A 22,247-nucleotide genomic window follows, 5' to 3' on the forward strand; every position below is an offset into this window, starting at 1 on the left:
CAGGTAGTCCTGGCGACTCACAAACACCAGACCCTCGTCATGGATGCGACATCACAGATGAACTACTGAGCAGGAGGTGAAGAGGTGAGTTTACGTTTGTACCTGTGAACTTTATCTGCCTCTTTGTTCACTCGTTCATCTTCTGCTTCATCTGCTTCATCTGCTTCACCTGCTCAGGAACATCTATTCATGTGTCAGGAACGACAGAAGTCTGAATTCATTTCTTGAATACGTTGTAAAAGTGGTTCATAAAGATCAAACATTCAACTCAATAATTCATTCATTCAGTTATTACACTTGTTGACCTCTTTTTGTTTATTTATTTAAGATGTACCCCTGGCGCCTATTGAGTAAAACTATTAGTAGAAGTGTGTTTCTTATAGTAAATATTAGTAAGTATTTTATCATTTCACCTTAAAAATGTTTTTTTTTTTTAATTTTGTGAAACAAAGTATTTAAGACCATTTAACTATTTGATTAATTTTAAATGTATTTAACATTTATTTATTTAAAGTATTAGTATTTTGCATCACTTCACAAAAACATACATGATTATAGTAATGTGTTAAAGTAATTGAATGTAAAATGTATTTATGTAGATTATATAAACTATAATCTATATGAAATCCACATGTTTATTGTGTTGATTTAAGTCATCTAGATGAAATATAATGTAACATTCATTATATATTTGTTAACAGAATACATCTTGATGAAAGGATAAAAATAAAAAGGTTCTTTACACAAATTAAATTAAATGAACATATGAACAATTATTGTTGTGTACTCTGTATATTTATATGATGTGTACGTATGTTTAATCCTTTTTAAAAACTATGCTAGGAAAACTCAAATTTCCCTATTGTGGGAAGAATAAAGAAATATTTTATCTTATTTTATCTTTTAAATCAGTATAATCTTAAGCATAAAAGAAAAAATAAAGTTTATGATTTAAATACATTAGATTTCTCTCACATAATGTGGTGTTCAGGTCATTCACCTGAACACCACATTATGTATTGAGCGGTTTTTGACTCATATTTTGATGCTGATGTTTCAACCAGGATGACGTCTGGGAACAAGGATGAGCAGCTGAAGGTTCTCGCTGAGAAGCTGGACGGGATCATCTCGAGACCGCTCGACGTGTCTTTGTTCCAGGACGACGAGCTGGGATCACACTTGAAGGTAGTAGATGAGAAACACAACATGACACGTCGCTCACGCGAACATCCGCTCGAGCAGGACCTGAGCGACGACCTTCAGGATGAAATTGGAAAACTATCCAGACGCGAGACGGAGGAGGTCGGAGGTTCTTCGTCTTCCTGCCGGAGGAGAGAGCAGCAGCTCGGGCAGAGACTGGAGAGAGTTCAGGCCGCGCTACGATCCCTGCGCCGCCTCTTGGATTCACTGAGGGAGGTCGAGGCGGAGAATCTCCTGCCGAACGACAAGACCCAGAGGGAGATTGAGCAGAGGATCCAGACACTGGTGGAAGAGTCTCAGGAAGTGGACGTGAGGTTGAGAGCCGCCGGCATGAGTTTGAGTCTTCACGGAGTGGATGTCGACTGCTGCTGTTTGACCATGATGTCCACGCAAAGACTCACAGACCTGATCAACGACGAGGACGAAGATCAAGTCTTTCTTCCAGAAGAAGCGGAGCTCTGTGGAGAGGAGGCACAGAGGGACGTCGAGGGAGGAACAATCTTGGGAGAAGAAGAGATGGAGGAGAAAGTCCAGAGGAGACATTCTTTGATGAGGATCCTGGAGGAAATACGAGGATCTGCAGAAGAGCTGCAGTTACAGGAGGCGACTCTTCCTGCTCTGCTGCAGAGGTAACGTTCAAATCTTGGTCCTTCATTTAGAGACTTTATCTTGTTATAACTGCGTCTTCCAAGTAAACAATTAATTTCTTCTTTTGGTGTTCAATTATGATTTAGAGATCGAGGTGATACAGCTGAATTAAATGTTGTGAACAAAGCACTTAAGCATTGTGTTGTCTCTGGGTCAACGTGACCCGAAGTCCCGAAAAACAAATGTGTTTGTAGTATCCCTCGAGTTGTCTGTTGGTCAACATGACCCTAAGTCCCAAAAACAAATGTGTTTGTAGTATCCCTCGAGTTGTCTAGTTGTCTGTTGGTCAAGGTGACCCGAAGTCCCAAAAACAAATGTGTTTGTAGTATCCCTCGAGTTGTCTGTTGGTCAACATGACCAGAAGTCCCGAAAACAAATGTGTTTGTAGTATCCCTCACTATCCCCAAACTCTGTGGCTTCCGTAAATACATATGCAGTGGTGGAGGTCGTTCACCTTGACCCTGAGATAAAACAAGGGTTCAAAAAAGTTGTTTATACAAAGAAAAATACAAAATAAAATAGTTTTCAGAAAACATTTTCTCCATCTTCTCATTACGGCCTCATAAATACAGTCAAAGGGCTGAATAACCCCTGAGTTATCTATCATAACCTCAGGTTCTACGAGTTGGTGCGAAGCCCTCCAACGGCTTCGCTATGGGTTTACCCCGAGGCACCGCCTCGTCTCTGAGAAAGCTTAATGAACTCGCCACCCAGCAGGGGGCAGTACCTTCCTATAAAGGCGGGAAGCACCCGCCGCACTTTCTCCAACTGAAAACTCAGCGAGAAGGGCGGCCGCTGGGCGACGAGGTTGGAGGGCTTCGCACCAACTCGTAGAACCTGAGGTTATGATAGATAACTCAGGGGTTCTACGTCATTGGTGCTCCGCCCTCCAACGGCTTCGCTATGGGTTTACCCAAAAGTCGAAGCCTGACGGGATAAATGTACCCCCAGCTGGACGCCGCTCCTGGAGCAGCATCACTAGGGCCCCGCCGGCCCAGGGTCCAAACCCACTTGAGCCGTGGGCCCTGAGGGGGGCACAACAGCGCTCAAAACAGTATGAGCTACTGATCCCGCCGTTACGTCGAGGAGATAGGCCTTAGCGAAGGTAGACGTGGACGCCCAAGAGGCAGCAGAGCAGATATCCTCTGCTGCCACACCCCGCAAAAGAGCCACTGAGGCTGCCACGCCACGGGTGGAATGTGCCCTCAGACCGCTAGGAGCGGATCCACCCGCTGCTCGGTAGGCCCGGATAATGGCCGATCTCACCCAATGAGAGAACCTCTGGGGGGAGACCGCCTCTCCCCGCCGGCATCTACCGTGGCAGACAAAAAGGGCATCAGAGCGCCTAAACTCGGCCACCCGCCGCAAGTAACAGGCCAACGCCCTCACTGGACACAACAGGTGGAGACGTTCCTGACCCGGGTCCGAGTGAGGCGGCGGGTGAAAGGCCCGCAGCGTGAAGGTCGTCGCCCGGAACAAGGAACTCAGAATCTTCGGGCGGAACGCTGGGTTAGGACGCAAAGACACCGAAGACTCCTCGACGCCAAAGGAAAGACACTCAGGGCTAATGGAGAGGGCACAAAGCTCACTTGCTCTCTTCGTGGTTGTTAGTGCCAGAAGGAGCGATACCTTGAAAGACAAGATATCCAGTGGGACTTGGTCAAGAGGCTCGAAGGTCGGGCCTGTGAGAGAGTCCAGTACCAACTGGAGATCCCACTGAGGGCTGGAAGGCCTTGCAGGAGGTCGAAGCCTGCAGGCACCCCGCAGGAAACGCGCCACCAAGGGGTGGGCGCGAACCGAAGCACCCTCAAAACCGACATGCCTCGTCGCTATGGCTGATGCGAACACTCTCAGTGTCGCCACAGTCCGCCCGTTATCCAGCAAATGTTGCAGGAAAGACAGGATAGCGGAGACCAAACAAGAGCTGGGGTCCAAGGACCTGTCTGAACACCAGCGGGAGAATATCCCCCACTTTGAGGCATAAAGCCTACGTGTTGATGGGGCCCGGGCGTTCTCCAGCGTGTGGAGAACGTCCGGGTCCAAGGTCCCGATCAGCTCGTCCCGTGCAGGAGCCACACCTTGAGAGGCCGGCCCAGCACCGGGGGCGCTGTCAGTGTCCCCCCCGCCTGACACAGGGCAGCGGGGCCCCAAGGGATGGCCCATGGGGCCCCGACCGCCATGCGCACCAGCTCTGGGAACCAGAGCGCCCCCGGGGAGTCTGGTGCCACTAGAATTAACCTCAGCCCCCCCCGCCTCGTCCTCCGAATCAAGGGGAGAAGGAGCCGCGGAGGAGGGAAGGCGAACAGCAGACCGACCGGCCACCTCGAATGGGCTAAAGCGTCCACGCCTAGTGGGGGGCGATCCGAAGCCCTGAGGGAGAACCAAAGAGGGCATTTGAAGTTCTCCTTGCTGGCGAAGAGGTCTGCAACCGGGTGACCGAATCGAGACCAGATCTCGCTTGCCACTGCCTCGGACAGACCCCATTCGTCCTGGACGGCCCCCCTCGACAGTCTGTCCGCTACTGCATTCAGCTCGCCCGGGACGTGCTGGGCTCTGAGCGAAAGCAGGTGACAGTCCGCCCACAGCCAAATCTTCCTTGCCACACACAGAAGGGCTGGGGATCTGACTCCACCTTGGCGATTCACGTACGCCACGGCGGTGGAGCTGTCTGAAAATACTAGGACGTTGGACTGTGACAGTTGGGGAGAGAGGTGAAGCAGGACATTGTGAATCGCCTTCAGCTCTAGCCAGTTTATGTGTCTGAGCACCGGACTGCTCCAGACCCCACTGGCGTAGGCCTGACCCGAGGTGCCTCCCCAACCTGTCAGGGAAGCGTCTGTAAACACTTGAGTGTAACGAAGGACGCAACCCAATGGAACTCTCCGCCTGAGGTTGGCGTGAGAGTTCCAAAACTGGATGTCCTGCAAAACCCGAGCGGGAAGGCGCACTTTCCGACCTCTTTCCCGCTTGAGGTCTAGCTTGAGACGACCAAACCATCTCTGAAGCTCCCTCATGTGCAGCAAGCCCAGCCGAACAACCGTGTGGGCTGGCGCCATGAGCCCCAGGAGGGACATAACAGTGCCTGCTGTTGTCACGTGACACCGAGCTTCCAGCAACTGTGTTGTCAGTCGGAGAATGGGCTGGATACGCACGTCCGGGAGGCGCGCGTATCCTTCCTCCGAGTTCAACAGTACCCCCAGGTAAACTAACTGTTGAACTGGAGTCAGAGCGCTCTTGCTGAGGTTCACTGTGAACCCCAGGGTGGCAATATGGCTCAACACCTTCTGTGTGTGAGCGTAACTTTCTGCCTCTGACCTGGCAAGGATCAACCAGTCGTCCAGATAGGTCAAGATCCTTACCCCACTCACTCTCAAAGGCTCCACTGCCGCTTCCACACACTTGGTGAAGGTCCTGGGTGCCAGAGAGTAGCCGAACGGAAGTCGAGTGTACTGAAACACCCGACCCTCGAGGGCGAAACGCAAGTACTTTCGATGTCTCTTGACTATCGGTATGTGAAAGTACGCGTCGGTCAGGTCGATAGATGTCATCCAATCTCCTGGACATACACCTGAAAGCAGTTTCTTGACCGTCAACATGCGAAACGGGCGGGTAGCTATGAACTTGTTCAAATAGCTGAGGTCCAAAATGGGCCTCCAACCCCCGGTCTTCTTCGCCACGAGGAAGTACCGGGAGTAAAACCCTGTCATCATCTCGGCTGCAGGGACCAGTTCTACGACCTCCTTCTGCAGCAGAGTAGACACCTCGTTTCTCAAACAGGATAGTTTCTCCTGCTCCGCCATACGCGTCCAGAGAATCCCTGAAAAACGCGGGGGTTGACGGGCAAACTGTAGCGCAGTAGGATCGGTTGAACAACATTGCCGTCAACCTGTCTTCAGCTCTAGGCAGAGCTACAGGGCGGCCTGGCCACAGTCGAGCCCCCGGGTCGAGGGCGGCACGTACCGTATCCGAGGGCTCCGGGACACCGCGCCGCCAGTCCACCCCGTCCACACGGCAATAGGGTCCGTAGGATCCTACGGGAGGCCCTGAAGCCATGGGAGAGGCAGACCCTCGCCGCACGTAGCCCCAGATTTCGTCCAGCTTAGGACAAATAACCCCCGGAACAGCAGGCCTGCGCGCTTCGTTCCGCCCGACCTTCACTCCGCATGTAAACGGTGGTGGCGCGAGTGGAGGTACGGGGGGGAGCTCGACCTCCATGCGGTTCGCCGCGGCGGTGAATATGCGCGGCAGGACGTCAAGCGGGTAGCGAGGAACCGGCCCGGCTCCCCCGACCGCTTCGACGTCCCCCGGCTCGGAACCGAACAGGGTGCTCGGATCCGCCTCATAACACCGCCGGTCGTCCTCCTCGTCGTAGTCGGCCCACGACCTGGCTGGAGGACGCGGCGTGCGCCGACGGGCCTCGTATGCTCCCCGTCTCTTCCGGACCTCCTCGGGAAGCATACGGCAGGCCCCACAATCCGCAAACGCGTGATCTGGGCCTAGACAGACGAAGCAGAGAGCGTGTGTGTCCCCCCTCCCCAGGGGGGTGTCACACGTTAAACACAAAGACACATCTACGTCCACGTTCATGCTCACGTCCGCCATGCTGTATCCAGGAGCTTTCTCGCTGAGTTGAAAATGGAGAAAGTGCGGCGGGTGCTTCCCGCCTTTATAGGAAGGTACTGCCCCCTGCTGGGTGGCGAGTTCATTAAGCTTTCTCAGAGATGAGGCGGTGCCTCGGGGTAAACCCATAGCGAAGCCGTTGGAGGGCGGAGCACCAATGACGTAGAACTGAAAGATGGATGGAATAAAGAAAAAGAAGCCTTCATTCAGTGTTAAAAAAAATACTTGAGTAAATGTAATAACTTATAGATACAATCGAAAATAAGTTTTTAAATTACACATAGTTTCATTTACTATCAATTTAATTCTGTTATTCCCAATATATATGTATTTTAACAAGCGTACAATAGATCCTGTACTGTCCTGACTTTGCCCAGGACTGGAGAGAAAAATGTATTTATTTCCTAATGCACCCAGAGTTAAGCAGAAATGCAACTGCAGGAAAAAAAAAAAAGTTAAAAGCACTGAGACGTCACAAACTTTTTTTCACGACTCAATCAATTCAATAAATCATATTAAGAAGCCGAAGAGTCTTGAGGTCACAACTGTCATTAGGTCATTGAACTCATCTCTGTGTCACTGATGTATTTGCTCATGAGCGTCAAGACACTCTGGAAATATGAACCAACATGACTCCTATAATTACAGGCGGCGCGTGTTGACGACTTTACAAAGTCGGCTGACGGATCATCTTTCCGAACTGGACGCCTTCAGCGACCCGTCGCTGCAGGAGAGCGGAGCCAGAGCACTGAGCGACCTGTGGGAGGAGACCACCCGAGCCGTGAGGGACAGGTGAGTGGAGCGGGAGGACGGGACAGGAGGACTCATCTGACAGGAGCGTCTTCCAGACTGGACCAGTGTTCCGTTCTGACCGAGCTGGTCCAGAGGTTTCAGAGCGTCAGCAACAAGCTGCGATCCGCACTGCTGAGGGCGGAGAACACGGTCGGCGTGCAGAAGTCCTACATGGGCAAGGAAAACCTGAAGGAGATGCACTCGCAGGTACGAAGTGGACTGTCCTCTGTGACTCATGGGTTAGTGAAGTGAGTCTTGGGAGCAAGGATCTGTCGGTTTGGTAACGTTCAACAGAATGTTTCTGTGATTAAATCATTGCGACTCCAGGCGAACGAGACGAAGTCGGAGCTGGTCGGCCTCGTCGCCTCGATCGGGAATCTCCGGTCCACCTGCCGGAAGCTTCACACTCACCTGCGCCACATTATGGGATGCTCTGTCGACCCGTTTGAGAGGGAAATGGATGCTCTGATGGACCAGTGGCTGGACGTGAGTCAAGAACGACTGTGAAGATTTATCGTAATTCAAAAACGATCGTCAGAAGAACGTGATGCTATGTTGCAGATCTGCGAGAGCACTGACACTCATCTGGAAATCCTTCGTCGGGTCCTCACTCTGTGGGAAAACGCTCTCCAGTTGGGGGTCGAGCTCGAGTCCAGAACCAGCCCAAAACCGACCGAGTGTGATTCCTCACACGCCCTGAAGGTGGCGCCGTTGTGTTCGACCACTGAGTTGGCTGTGTTTACAAGTGTCGGTCTTCTCACGGCCACTAGAGGGAGCTCCGGACCCAGGAGGAGATGGTGAGGGTTTTCCACAGGACGTCTGCTGAGATCCAGGCGCTGCTGCAGAGCTCGGAGCCTCCTCTGGAGCTGCAGGTGCGTACGATAAGAAACGTGCAAAGTTCAGCCTCAGGTTCGCTGCCACGAGTGGAGGAACACTCTGGTGTGGTTCACAGTTTGTGGAGACTCGGATGATGAAGAAGATGGAGCAGCTGAAGGAGTTTGTCTCAGGAGGAAAGATGGTTGATCAGGACACAGAGGAGAAGGCAAGTCAACACTCAAGCAGACTTTATGAGAGTTCAAACTCCTTCTTTTCCCTCAGAGTGAAGAACACCAGCAGGAGATACAAGAGGAACTGCGACCTGATGGGTGAGTGCGACCTGGTTGGTGCCTTCAATGGAGGTGTTGCTCAGTTTGTGGGGTTCTTCATTTGAAGATCTCTCATGTTCAAAACATGTTAACAGAAGTATAGAAGTATGTAAGTAGATCAGTGTAAGCAGAGTTTTGAATGTTGAATTTAATTTTTCACCAAAATGTTTTTTTAACCGTTAGATTTAAAAAATATATATATATTTAATTTCAATAACTTGTTCACGATGTCCATGTGGACGTAAAATTATGTCAACAATATATCAGAACTTCTTCATTCTAAGAAAAATAAAAGGATTATTGTTTTATTTTTATATTGGCTAAGTTAAGTGCTTAGGTTTGAAGTCTGAAGCTATAAAAAGAGGAGACGGATTAATCTTGAATATGTTTTTAAAGGAAGAAACAGAAACAGATAATGAAAGTTTTGTCTGTAACTTTAAAAAACAGCATCAGTTAGAAGGAGTTGGTAGGAAAATGATGTCACAACACGATCTGGAGCTTGTAATCCATGCGTTTGTGTCTTCTTGTTTAGACTATTGTAACAGTTTATTTTGGTGTCTAAACAAGAAGGAACTGTCTCACCTGCAGTTAATACAAAACTCTGCAGCGAGAATTCTGAGCTGCTCTAGTAGGAGAACTCACATTTTTCTGATCCTTAAAACTCTTCACTGGCTGCCAGTTTCTTTCAGGATCAATTTAAAAATTCTGGTTCTTACTTTGAGATCTATTTATGGTCAGACCTTCCATCAGTGATCTGATCCAGCCTTACACCTCAGCTCGGGCTCTGAGGTCTGTGGATCAGAATCTACTGATGGTTCCTGAAAACGCTTCCGGATCAGAGGAGAGAAATCCTTCCAGGCTGTTGCTTATAAGCTTTGGAACGATCTTCCTCTCTCTCCTTTGTCTCTGCAGGCTTTCCCCTGATTTCCTGGGACTCCTGTGTTTGTCTTATGTGTCTTGGCCTTTTATATTATAGTTTTTACGATGTTTTGTTTTTGATTGTTCAAGCGCTTTGTAACCCTGGTCTAGAAAGATCTCTACAAATAACTATGACTAACTTACAGTTCCTTCATCACTGACCTACATCTGAGTCAGCTCAGGTTGGATAGCAGTGCAGAGAAGCAACGTAACAAGTCGGACTTGTTCTCTGGAGTGTATTCTGCAGGACAGTCATTCTCACTCACACACACACACACTCGTGTTTGCTGCTGCAGCGCAACAGGCGCCGGTATTCAAACTTCCCTCGTGTTTCAGGACCGAGCTTCGTCTGGAGCTACACGTAGGCTCAGGGACGCCACCGGGCGCTCAACACGGGTAATTCCGTTAAGTCTGTGCTAACAAGGTAGACTCGGGTGTGTTTGCTGACTCATCATGTGGATCTGTCTTTCAAATCTTACCTCCACTGAGACCATACCTTCATCCATTCATCTTCGACCCACTGTTGATCTAGTCTCTTTTCTGCGTGAACCCATATTTTTACACTGTGGATCTTAGACTCCTCATAAAGGATCAGTTGAAGCTCTTGAAAGTCTCATTCTCTTATTCTCTTATGTCGTTTCCAGCTCGGCTAAACAGCAGGGGGAATCATCTCGGCTCAATACTGACCTCTGCTGGCGAGATACCTGCAGCGCACCACGGATGGAAGAGCCAATTGTGAGTCCCGGTTGTGTCGTTAAAAATGAAATGAAGTGCGTGTGGTTTTATGTAAAATATCAACAGGGAGCGTGCGCTGACAAAGACGATGATGTATTCGCTGAGCTCTACCAGGAAAGTCTGCTGCCCAGATCAACGGGACGGAGAGAAGAGTCTGGTCGTGCCGTTGATCTTCAGGAGGTAACTTCCTTGAAGCAACAAATGTAAATAAATTTGATGATTTTATCGTTTCCTGTTCATCCGTCGCTCCAGGAAGTCCCCAGAAAAAGACCCAGAGAAGACTCACGAGACACGGGGAGCATCTTTGATCCTGATTCTGGAAAGGATGATAAAAAACATTGTGTTCAGGTACAGAAGTACTGTTGACATTGTTAACATTCCAAATGTTAAAACTTTTTCAAATGCTGTTTTGAACATTGAATTACTTTTGTGACTAATTGAATGTAATTTTTATATGTTATTATTTGTACATTGAAAGGTTGAACTTGTTCTCTGATTTATATAATTTAATTTCAAAATCATATATTTTTTTTAATTAGTTTTATAATTTAATTCAATAATACATTTTCTAAAATCTATAGTTCTTCATTCTTAGCCTCTTAATTTCAACATAGAAATGTTGGTATAATGGTGTCACCATGATTGGCTGGAGGTTCAAGTAGCTCGGTGCTCTGTTGGTATAGTCTGGCACTTTCATAGAAACACTGTCTTCATATTGGTGTCTTCTTTCTTTATTTACAGTCACTGAAAGATTCAGACCATGGAGTTCCTCACGTGTTCAAAGACCCTCCGAGCTTCAGCAGACCAGAACTGTTTCAGGAGGATCAGAGGCTGAAGGTGTTGGGGAGTCAATTCTCCAAGAATCTTCTGGAGATGAGCGTCGGAGAACCTTCTCCACGAGAGGCTCGATGCTCGGATGCGTCGTTCAAACCCTCGACCATCCGTATCGTGATCACGCCAGATCCTCGAGATGAGGACGAGAAGCTCAGTTTCGACCCCTTCGGGACCGGAGTCGAATCACTTGGTCGTAGCTCATCTGGGATTCCAGAAGTGTCCAAACTGTTCCTCCCCTCACCCACGAGTGGCGTCTCTGGGTCGGACTTGTTTGCTTCTGGCGCCGGAGACGATGGAGCCGCAGACGCGTGTGACCAGGACTGGAGGGTGAAGGACCTTCAGGGTGATTCGAGGATCCTGCAAGGGTCAGATTCCAAGAGTCATGAAGAACCAGAGCAGCCGTGGATGAACTCTTCACTGGACAAGAGTCAAGAAAGTCTGGTATGTTTGATGTCCTTGTTTACTTTCTTTCATTGTAATTAGTGGGTTGTTGTGTACCTATTAACGCCTCTTCTTATTCATCCTCCTTCCATTTTTGGCTCTTTTCCCAACCGCGTCGCTGAGCGCATACAAACAAAAAATAAATCAAATCGTGCAGCTCGATGGGACTCGCACTGTAATTATTCTGCTCACCAGAATAAAATCTTTTTTGCTTAAAACTGGGATAAATTTCACATGAGGAATGAATGGAACGAGGTCAAACACGGGACGCGTTTTTCAAACATCTCCTGCTCTGCTCTGCGTTCACGTAGAAACACCATTCAAACTTTAAAATGTAGATAAAAATCCAAATGCTCAACTTAGGATTTGACTCTTTTGTAGATATCATAGATTTTTACTCACGGGTCAAAGCGCACAGACCACTCCCGGCGGGAAATTGTCTAGTTGCAATTGCTATTCAAGTCAACAAACTTTTTCATGACATTTAAAGACGTGAAGTTGGTTCTATACGGACTAAATGGTGATTTAAAGTTAATCGAAAACGAGTTCACCTGCAGCACATGTTGCTGTCATAACTCATGGCGATGTAATGATCCATCTTTTGAGGTTCTAGAGCGGCTGCAGCTCCAGAGCCATGATGCCTTTACCCAGAGCCTTTATTTTAATATTCACTGATCGACCTTCATAAAAAACCTTTTTCCATGAGTATTTTTTTGGGAAAAATTGACTATGCTACCAAAAGATATTACCAATTTAATTTATATTTAGTTAGATTAATTTTACTTTATTAATCTCTTGGGGAAATTAATTTGGGAAAAAAGGATTGAAGATAATATATATTGAAGGTTATATTTTTGCTTTATACAGTAATATCTTAATTGGTTCCTCCAATGACAAATTAATGAATCTTTTTTCTTTTTTAGTAAATACAATGTTTCTAGAGAGTAAAACATTTTTTGAAGATTGCAAAAAACAGGCAAAAAAAGGCTTATTTTTCTTTTCAATGTGGTGTTTTGAGTCAATTGTTTGTTATTTAATTCAGTTGAATCGTTTTTATTGCAAGAACAACTGTGTTCACTTGAGTTTCTCTTCAGATTGAGTGAGATTTAAGTTGGCGGGAAACGTTAGTAAATGTCAAGAGGCTGTTTTTGTGCAGGAAAAATGATAAATGGGAAAATGTACAGAAGGACGAATTGTGTTGAAGGAAAATCTCAAATCAAAAAGATGCTTTAGGTTTATATTTTTTACATTTTGTCCGTCACACCTGCTGCAGACGTGCGAGCCCGTCACTTAAAGCGTTGCTGAATACAGTCGTAAACACTGTTGCTCAGGTGTTTTCCCCGCAGACGACCAGGAACACACCTTCAGCTGAGGTCCAGGTATTTAACGGCGACTCCCTCCTGATGGTTTGTCGTGTCACGTGTTGCGGTTTCTTTTCTAATGGCTTTTCTAAAGCGTCAGATTAGTCTGTGAAAAGAAGGTGCAGCGGTTTTGTGGATGAAAAGAAGCTGGCTCGGGTCCCAGCTCCCCGGGGCAGACTGCTCCCAGAATCAGGCACATTCCTGTCTTAACGACTCGCCGACATGGTCATGTTCGCCGCCAGAGAGAACAGGAAGCTCTGTTATTATCTGTGGACAAACATGGGGAGGAATGCTTAAACTGACACCACCCTCATCCTCTCAGAGCGCAGGAGACATGGAGGAGGACGGGATGAAGGACTCACCTGGAGCTCGCTCCCGCCGCCACCAGACGACCATGCAGGACATTTTGTCGGAGATTCCCTCCGCGGTGGAGACGAGTCACACCATGAGAGTGAGTTTTTTGAAATGTCGGATTTGATTTGAAGGATGATTTAAAACATTATTAGAACTTAAAGACCTTTTATTGACTCTGTGTTTCTGATGAGACGACATGAGTCATGACGTTGTTGCAAAAGTACAGAGAAATACACAGAAATCCAGACAGGAAGTGAGCAGGAAGCCGTGATGGGATCATGGTAATGACTTCCTGCTGCTCCGCAGGCAACCTTTTGGAATACTGATCAGGGAAAAGAAGTTGAGACTTTAAACCTCGATTCTTTATGAAGGACGATGAATCATAAATGGAAAAACAAATAACCAAAAATATGAATACATAAATAAATAAATCTGGGAATACATTTCAAAATAAAATTACTTTTGATTTGTTGAAGAATGGTGCTTTTCTACATATATATTTATTTTGACATTTATTAATTTTTACATTTACTTTATTTATTTATTCGATTATTTCAACATGTATTTATTTATCTATTTATACATTTCATCTTTCCCTTATTTCGTAGCCCGTATGCAAATGAAGTAGGCAGGCCGAGCATCCGAGCAGCGATTGGTTACCGTCGCTGGATCAACTACTACTGCCTTGACCAGCATCAGACGTTCATTATCACCATAGACTGAGTTTCTGCAGACGTGATAGTTTAGACATTGAACCTGTGATTGGTTAGACGAAGCAAAAAAGACGAAAGCAAATCGATGTCCGACGGATGTTCGTACCACCTTCTTAATTTGCATACTGTCAACAAAATGCCAAAAAAAATCAAAGACGAAATGTTTAAATACATAAATAAATGTTGAAACAATGAAATACATAAACAATTAAATTAACCAATAAATAAAAGTTCAAATGTGTAATTCCTGGACAAAATAAAATAATTTAAAGAATTAATTTATTCATTTTGACATTTATTCACATATTTATTTATTGTGCATTTAATTTAATTTATTGATGATAATATAATTTATTGTCCTTCGTAGAGCATATTGTGTTTGAAACATCCGACAAAAACCCACCTGCACATCATGAAACCAAACGTAATAGAAAAAAAGTAATAAATCTGTTTCTCTTCATGACATTCATCGTCTATTCTAAGCAAACGAAACTGAAAAATTGGAGCGATGTTAACAAATTCTTAAATTATAATCTTTATTTTAATTAGTTATTTTTAAAACAAAAACAAAAAAATCATTGTTTATATCTATAAGGTTAATGATGGCTAACATACTATTTTGACAATGTTTATTTCTAAATATTTGTAGATTTGAAACATATCTGTATACATCATATACTGTCAATAACAGAAAACGTATATAAAATATATTATTATTTCTAAATATATCATATTGTAAGACAAATTAATGTCTAATGTCTAAATGTTATTTTGGAAAAAGGCTTTCAGATTTATATATATGATAAAAACTAAAAAACTTGATTATTATAAAACTAACTGGAGACCTTGACCTTGATCTTGACATCAAGAAGTATCAATTTTATGAAGTGTATTTTAAACGTGTGACTGAAGTAAGATCTTTTCATCACTAGAGTCGACTAATCCCGCAGCATCACTGCCGTCCAGATGAATCTGAGGTGTGTTTGGTACGACTGACTCAGAAGGTTCTGGTGTGTCGGTACCAGCCCGCACAGCTTGACGTGGCTGCGATTGCCGGTCAGCTGCAGGAGGCCGAGGTTGGTAGTTCGAACCCTTCCTGTCCAGAAGAGACACAGATGCTGCTTCTTGTCCTGCAGGAGCTGAGGTCGTGCGTGGAGCAGCAGGTCGCTCGCATGCAGAGCTCCCAGCCTGTGATGGAAGAGCTCCGCTCCGCTGCTCTCACGGATGCTTCCGCTACAGTGCAGGTGAAAGCGGCTCAGCTGGATCAGGTCAAACACTTCCACCAACAGTTGAGGACGATCAAAGCCGTCCTGGACGTCATTTCTGAAGAGCAACAGACTACTTTGTAAGTAAACATGTCAGAGTTTTACCTCACCTGGGTTTTTTTTACACAGAAAAAGAGAAAAAACTGTCAGAAATGAACAATTTAGATGATGTCACCTCGTTTTAATCATGAAAAGAATTTAAAGTTTATACGTGTCATCAGAATATTCAATGGTTGAATGTAAAATTGAAAATGTTGATCATTATTATCTTTTAATTCAAATGTTGTTGAGTTATTTTCAAGGGATTTATTTCTAATTCTATTTCCAAAGGTTTCATATGTTTTATTAAATCATTTAATTAAATCATTTGTTAATTGAAAGCAGAATTTGCATATTTTTTAATAATAATTACCATTATGAGAATTGAATATTCTAAAAATAAATTAAATACTTTTACACATATATACAGATGTATAATTGGTGTAATATATTAAAAAAGGATTGACTTAAACGCCATCATTTTATATTGAATTTAAAAGGCTACAAATAAAAACATATATTACATTTTGAATTTTTTTTTTTTTAATTATTATAATTGAAATTACATTTTTAAAATTCAATTATTCTATAAAATCAAGATCAACCAAGTTTTTTAATTCAACTAGAAAAACAATTCAATAAATAAAATTCAATAAATGTTGGAACTGATATACAATACTTTTATAAAAGCGTAACATTTTGACTTGTGTTCTATTATTTTCCAGGTTTAATTTGATAAAACAAAATTGTTCTTTGACTCAGACTCTCGGTCAACTCTGTGTCCAAACAGGTTGGGTTCAGCGATGAAAGCTGAGCAAGCAGAAAAACTCCAAGTTCTCCGTCGAGCCGTGGAGAGCAAGAAGGAGATGTTGGAGGAGCTCCGACACCTCGGGGGCCTCTTGTCCATCCACCTGACCTGCTCGGAAAGTTCCGGCGCTCTCTTCGCTCAGGTCGGGGATGTCGAGGAGAAATGGAGATGTTTGGAAGAAAGTCTGAAGAGAGATCTCTGCCGAACGCTCAACTCCATCTTCCACGTGGCCCGGCTGGTGTCGCAGGTGAAACTGCTGCAGGACGAAGTGAAGAAGACTCGTGACTCTGTCGCTGAACCTCGTGACGTCGGCGGCTGCGTGGACCTGGCCGTCATCGCTGGAGACGTGAAGCTCCACCAGGTCCAGTATTCGCACTTTCGATCTCAGGCTGATGCGCTGGAGTGTTTCTCTTCGAGCGAGAAGGACGAGGTGGAGCAGATGCTTCAAGAGTTGGACTCCACACTCAGCAGCACCAGCTACACTCTCCATAGTGTCCTTCCTTCATCTCAACTGTCCAAGCAGCTGCGAGACTCCATCCAATGGCTCAAGCAGGCGGAAGTCCAAATATGGACGGGTAGGACATTGTCTCTGTTCCCGGACGAAGCCCGGTTCCAGATCATGCGGATGAAGAAGCTTCAGGAGGACGTTTCGAGCAGAAGGTCGAAGATGGAAGTGGAATTGAACAACTCGGACGACTTCGGGAAAGTCTCGCCAGTCTTGGCGGACATGTTTGATGGAGGCGCTCGGAATGTGGGTCTGGTTCTGGACACGATGAAGAAGGGTCTCCAGAAGAGGGAGACACTGCTGTGTCGACTGGCCGGCGTGGACGCGTGGCTGGCCGAGGCCTTCGCCAGGAGACGTTCCCACTCCGACCTCGAGGACGTCTCCAAGCAGCCAACGGTCGAGTTGACCGTGAAGTTGGAAGCTCATACTTTGGCCTCTCGTGAGATCCAGAGCAGGATCAGTCTGGTCGAGGAGCTGGAGGAGGATCTGAAGAAGTGGGCGGCCGGTCTGAGCGTGGAGGAGAGCCGCTACCTCGTGAACCGACTGTCCGGCCTGTGGGTCGAGCTGGACCGGATGCTGGGCTACGAGAAGGCGACGATGTGGGAACTGGACGAGCTGATCCACGAGAAGAGCACGTCTGAGAAGGAGCTCGCTTCTCTGGAGGAAAGCTTGACGGAGATATCTTATCGTTTAGAGCAACAGAAGTTTCCTGACGCGCAACAAACCCACCTGGCTGGTCTGAAGCACCAGCTGATGGAGCTCCAGTGTCGGGTCCAAGAGATCCGGCACTGCCAGGAAGGCCAGAGAAGCTCCCTGCTGTGTGTCGTAGGAGACCTTCAGGATCGCTGCAAAGCTCTGAGCGTCCACGCCTCCGAGCAGGAGAGGTATCTTCACCTGCGGAGACGGATGGAGAGCTCTAGAGATCTCACCAAAGACCAGGCCAGACGCTCCAAAGACAAGTGGGTCAGCGTCGGCGAGAGGTTCCGAATGTGCCAGGCGCTCCTGGTGGAGCTTCCTTCGGTGAAGACGCTGTGTCAGGAGGTGGCAGATCAGCTGGAAGCCGTCTGTCAGGAGCTGGACCCGCTGGACCTGCACTCGGAGAGGCAGAGGATCAAATGCACGGTGGACGCTCTGGTGATCCGCGAGGTTTCTGCCACGGAGGACATCAAAGCGCTGGAAGCCAAACTTCTCCTGGGGCTGCGTCACGCCTCAGAGCTCCCGTCTCTGACCCGGTTCCTCCGAGAAACCGGAGACGAGCTTAGAGGGAGCGCCCCCGTCGGCCCGGACGAGGACGCCATCGACGCCGCGCTGGAACGCTGCTGGATTCTCTGGAGGAACGTGGATTCAGGGATGCGAGTGTTGGAGGCTCTGGCGAGGAAGCAGAAGCTTAAACGCAGTGACTTCGGTGAACTTTACATGCTGAGAGACGCTGCTCTGCAGGAATGCCGAGGTCGGATGGTACGTTGATTGAATGTTGGTCGACGGATGAAGGCTTGTGTGAGGTTTGATGGATTTGCTTTATAGAATTGACTTGTTGTGTCTTTACTATCTTTAAAATGGTTAATTTTTAATCCAAATTATAATTAAAAATCCAATTAAATATTGTCAAAGAAAAAAAAAAGTTTCAACCCATCGTGTAATAATATGTTACTTATCTGACGGTCGCTCAATTTAATACAAATTCTTATTATCATTATGCTGAAAACACGTTAAAACGTACACATGTATCTCCTGCTTTGAATGTATGGCCAAAAATAACATTCAATATTTGAGGATTTTCTTGTCTAAATATTTTATTAAATGTTTTGTTTACATGCCCTGACCTTATAATCGAATGGTTAAAAGTACAGAAAATATTTTGTATGTAAAAAAAAGAATTAACTCGCATTATTACATAATTACATATAATTACATAAAACATGTGCTTGCATAATTACGATTATTTTTATTATGTTTTCTCGCTCTAAATTCCCATTAAACGAAACGAGCAAAACAAATTCTTGAACGTGCCGACCTTGAGAAATGTTTGAGGCGTAAAACAAATCTGCAAAACTGAGCATTTAAAAAAAATTATCACGGTATATAAAAAAACCAAATCTGATCTGATTGGCTGAACTGTGTAGATCTTTATTGCATTTATCGTCGCAGAAAAATCTGTTTTGACAAGTTAATTTACTTTGTACGGAACAAATAATATATTTTTTATTGACAATAAAGACACAATATTATCTTTTATCGGCTGAATTTAGCCTAAACAGGAAGAAGCTCAATGTTCATTGCGGTCAATACAAAAGCATTCTCTTCAAAATAAAAGCATGTTTTATTTCAAATAACACTGTCCACTGTCAGGAGAATCAGTGACCTTGAAGGTCCATCAAAAACATTTTTATACGAGTCAGACTTTTTCTTTGTAACCATTAAAAAAGAAGAGAGAAGATCACTTCACCTTAAGTGTTCTGGTTCTGATGAACATCTTAGAGCCACAACTTTAAATAGTTGCTTCTTGTTATTTCTACTGAACGTATTCAGGACTGTGAGCCGGGTGTGGCTGGACCTGTAGGTCCAGTACAAGTGTGAGTCACAGAGGATGTTCTAATCGAGCGCTGAGCGACAGGAACATGAATTGTTTCTTAATCCTCCTGGTCTCTTCACCAGGAGAGTCTGTCCCAGGCGAGGGAGTCCCTGAAGGACTACCAGTGGGCTGCTCGAGGAACCATCAGTTTCCTCCATAACGCCGAGACGACCTTCCTGTCTGCTCACGGGGGGTTCCTGGACTGTACCCAGGAGCAGGCGGAGACCCGGAAGGCTCTGGAAGTTCTTGAGGAAGAGTTCCGATCTCACATCTGCCACCTGGACCAGCTGGTGCCGGGACACCCCTGCCTGTCCGGGGAGGAGACTCAGCAGCTTCACATCGGCGTCCTCAGTCAGCTGCTGGTGGGTCGAGCGGTGCTGGAGGCTCAGGCCCAGCTCAGACTGGAGTCTCTGCAGAGGTACTGACCCGGGACCAACACTTGATGACTTTAAACTGGACATGTGGATTTTCTGTGGCTCTAGAATTTTTAACATCTAGTCATTAGTTTTCACTTTTTTAATTTCCTCATTAAGAGTTTTTTTAGCTTCATAACAACTTAATTAAAACGTAAGAGTTTAATTCTTCCTACTTTGGTGGAAATTTTAATTCACAAAAAAACATTACATTATATTCAGACATTCAGTACAAATATTGAAAATAATGACAAAGAAAATAAATAATAATAAATGAAAAAAATAACTTATAACTAAAATAAATATTAATTATATATTTATTTTTTAAATAGACACGATAATAAATAAAAGGATAAATACCTCAACAACAATAAACATTAGGACACGCTCACACACTACAGATAAAGACTCAGTTAAACCTTATATTTTTTAATTTAAAAAGCGTGCAGTGGGAAGAAAGTCAAACTAAGATGATGAATGTTTGTCATATTTAACACTACATTGTGTTTCTAATTCACTCTCTCTGACCGGACTTTCATGAAGATGATTTGAGGTCAGGAACAGAAACATCAGGACACAATCGTCGACTGGCAGACTTACATTTTAAACAAAAATTTATATTCTTGAATTAAAAACACTCAGTAAAATATATTTTTTTTAAATGTCCATCTTTGACTCAACCCCCCTCAGTGAACTCATCACTGCGGTTGTTTTATGAGGCGGACCTGCAGCTGGTTCTGGACGAGTCATTGGAACAAACAAACTCACTTTCTCACGGTTCATGTTCACAGATGCAAAATCCATCAGGACCACCACAAATCTTCTCACCAAGAAATGAAGCAAAGTCTCTCTGGGTTCGAGGTCCGGCTGTCGGATCGTGCTGAGGAACATGTGACGTCACTGGAAGAAGCCAGCGTCCAGCATGCCAGCGTCCAGGTAAGAAGACTAGAGGTTCCATCGACGGGGATCTCGATTCAAGGTCGTCTCCACCTGAAGGTTCTTGTGAAGGATCTCGGCAACTTGGCCGGGAAGATCGAAGACCTCAAGCCTGGGTGTCCGGTGCTCGGCTGTGGAGTTGGTAAGGATCTTGAGCTTGGGGTCCTCTGGAGGCACTGGGTGTTCCTGCGCCGGCACGTCAGTGTCCTGAAGGCTCGAACCGATCAAAGACTAGAAGAATGGAAGGACATCCACAAGACCGTGAGTTTGAAGACTCTGATCTTGACCAGGATGATGCATTGAGATGTTCTTCTCTAGATGGATCAGATTCGCAGCTCCTTGTCCCGCCTTCAGTCCAACTTACCGGACCCCTCCACTGTGAGGTCCAGCGAGGAGAACCCTCAGAAGGTCCTGGAGGAGGCAGAGCAACGGCAGCGGAGGCTGGAGCACGAGGAGAGAGCTGCTGCTTCTCTTCAGCATCGACTTGAGCGAGCCTCGTGTGGTCACCATGATCCTGGACCAGTGGTCCACGCTCTGGAGAAGATCCAGGAGGACATCAGGAGGTGGGTGTCCTCACCCCCAGGTTTCTTATCAAACTTTTGGTGGTCTGAACTTCATGTGTTGCAGCTTGAGAGTGAGAAACATGCTGGTGGCGGCTGCAGCTGGAGCCGAGCAGGAGGAACGGAGGCAGATGGAGGAGAAGCTGGTCCAGGTGCTGAGAAGAGTCGAGTCTCAGGACTCTTCAAATGCTCAGGAGATCAGAGAAGAGAGGGCAGAGCTGAAGAGCATCATGGACTCGGCGAGAAGTCGCTACCGTGGACTTCCATCTGAGATCGACCGGCTCGCGACAACACTGGATCGATCACTGCAGCGAGCGGAGGACGAGGTTTGATGAAGAACATCTAAATGTCTCAGAAACATTCATGAATGAGTCGTTTTGAACCATCACGGTGCTCCACTACAGTAGAGTGGGTCAAACACAGCATTTGTTTTGATAAAAAGTACTGAGACGACTCCTTCGACTTCCCAGAACAGAAGGAAAACGAATCAGCAAAAACGTTTATCTTGTTTTGGAAAAATATAAGTACATGTGGACTGTAGCGAGTGTGCTTGCAATTGCCCCATTCCAACACTAGAGGGAGCTGTTTAAAGATTTATTTTGCGTGTGTGGGATAATTTATTCATCGAAAGCTTGAATTTGCTTTTATTTAATAATTTAATTGAATATTTTTTATAGGTTGAAGTTGTTTCTTATATTACTACTAATTTAACATCAATATTTGTCACTAATATGGGAGTATCTAGTTCCTTCAGAATATTGAACATGGAATTTTTTTTTTTTTTTTAAACATTTAATTACTTTTTGAAAACAAATGAAATCAATTATTTTTATATTGATTATTATTATTAAAATGTTACTATAATAGTTAAACCAGAGTGACAAACATTCATCATTATTTTAAGTGAAAAAAAAATCTCATCATTTCATGTCGCTCTCCTGACCCTGCAGATGCTCTTGAGGTCCGGCCCGGTCCGGGAGCTGGTCAGTCGAGTGGAGGACTTGGGTTCTGGTCTGGAGAAAGTGAAGACTCTTCTGGAGCTGAAGAGTTCTTCGGTCGCAGTCGCTCAGAAAGCTCTGAAGGTTTCGACTCATGCATGTTTTTTTACGGTCCAAACGTTGGTTCTGGTTCCAGCAGGTCTTGTCTCTTCTGCAGCACGTCTGGGACGAGCTGGACACTTGGCACAATCGCCTGACGCTGCTGGAGAGCGACGCCCAGGACCTGGTGGAGGATCAGCCGGAGCAGGCTCAGCTGTTCATGGATCAGCTGACGCGACCGCTGCAGCTCTACCAGGACGTCGCCAAGATGGCCGAACGTCGCACCAACTTCCTCGGCAAGGTGAGCGTGAGCTCCTCGCCGTGGTCTCACCCTTACATATCCCCCTTATC

The 22,247-nt window shown here is 45.7% G+C and overlaps 1 protein-coding gene across 1 annotated transcript in view; it reads left to right on the forward strand.

Moving 5' to 3' along the window:
* The first annotated feature begins 6 nt into the window (after nucleotides 1-6).
* Nucleotides 7-22,247, forward strand: part of syne2a (spectrin repeat containing, nuclear envelope 2a) — a 63,760-nt gene continuing 41,519 nt past the window's right edge. The window contains exons 1-25 of the mRNA XM_087806430.1: nucleotides 7-84; nucleotides 1,065-1,185; nucleotides 1,243-1,829; nucleotides 7,117-7,260; nucleotides 7,317-7,467; nucleotides 7,588-7,746; nucleotides 7,822-7,962; nucleotides 8,031-8,132; nucleotides 8,213-8,405; nucleotides 9,620-9,719; nucleotides 9,968-10,058; nucleotides 10,125-10,238; nucleotides 10,311-10,406; nucleotides 10,800-11,333; nucleotides 13,017-13,145; nucleotides 14,694-14,837; nucleotides 14,898-15,106; nucleotides 15,856-17,836; nucleotides 19,034-19,368; nucleotides 20,155-20,299; nucleotides 20,360-20,560; nucleotides 20,618-20,862; nucleotides 20,927-21,185; nucleotides 21,810-21,941; nucleotides 22,015-22,197. Of these exons, the coding sequence (XP_087662556.1) occupies nucleotides 1,066-1,185; nucleotides 1,243-1,829; nucleotides 7,117-7,260; nucleotides 7,317-7,467; nucleotides 7,588-7,746; nucleotides 7,822-7,962; nucleotides 8,031-8,132; nucleotides 8,213-8,405; nucleotides 9,620-9,719; nucleotides 9,968-10,058; nucleotides 10,125-10,238; nucleotides 10,311-10,406; nucleotides 10,800-11,333; nucleotides 13,017-13,145; nucleotides 14,694-14,837; nucleotides 14,898-15,106; nucleotides 15,856-17,836; nucleotides 19,034-19,368; nucleotides 20,155-20,299; nucleotides 20,360-20,560; nucleotides 20,618-20,862; nucleotides 20,927-21,185; nucleotides 21,810-21,941; nucleotides 22,015-22,197 (6,495 nt within the window). The 5' untranslated portion in view covers nucleotides 7-84; nucleotide 1,065. The remainder of the gene's footprint in view (nucleotides 85-1,064; nucleotides 1,186-1,242; nucleotides 1,830-7,116; nucleotides 7,261-7,316; nucleotides 7,468-7,587; nucleotides 7,747-7,821; nucleotides 7,963-8,030; nucleotides 8,133-8,212; nucleotides 8,406-9,619; nucleotides 9,720-9,967; nucleotides 10,059-10,124; nucleotides 10,239-10,310; nucleotides 10,407-10,799; nucleotides 11,334-13,016; nucleotides 13,146-14,693; nucleotides 14,838-14,897; nucleotides 15,107-15,855; nucleotides 17,837-19,033; nucleotides 19,369-20,154; nucleotides 20,300-20,359; nucleotides 20,561-20,617; nucleotides 20,863-20,926; nucleotides 21,186-21,809; nucleotides 21,942-22,014; nucleotides 22,198-22,247) is intronic.

This window comes from Callionymus lyra, chromosome 13 (genome assembly GCF_982586985.1).
Source record: "Callionymus lyra chromosome 13, fCalLyr1.hap1.1, whole genome shotgun sequence".
Classification (NCBI taxonomy): Eukaryota; Metazoa; Chordata; class Actinopteri; order Syngnathiformes; family Callionymidae; genus Callionymus; species Callionymus lyra.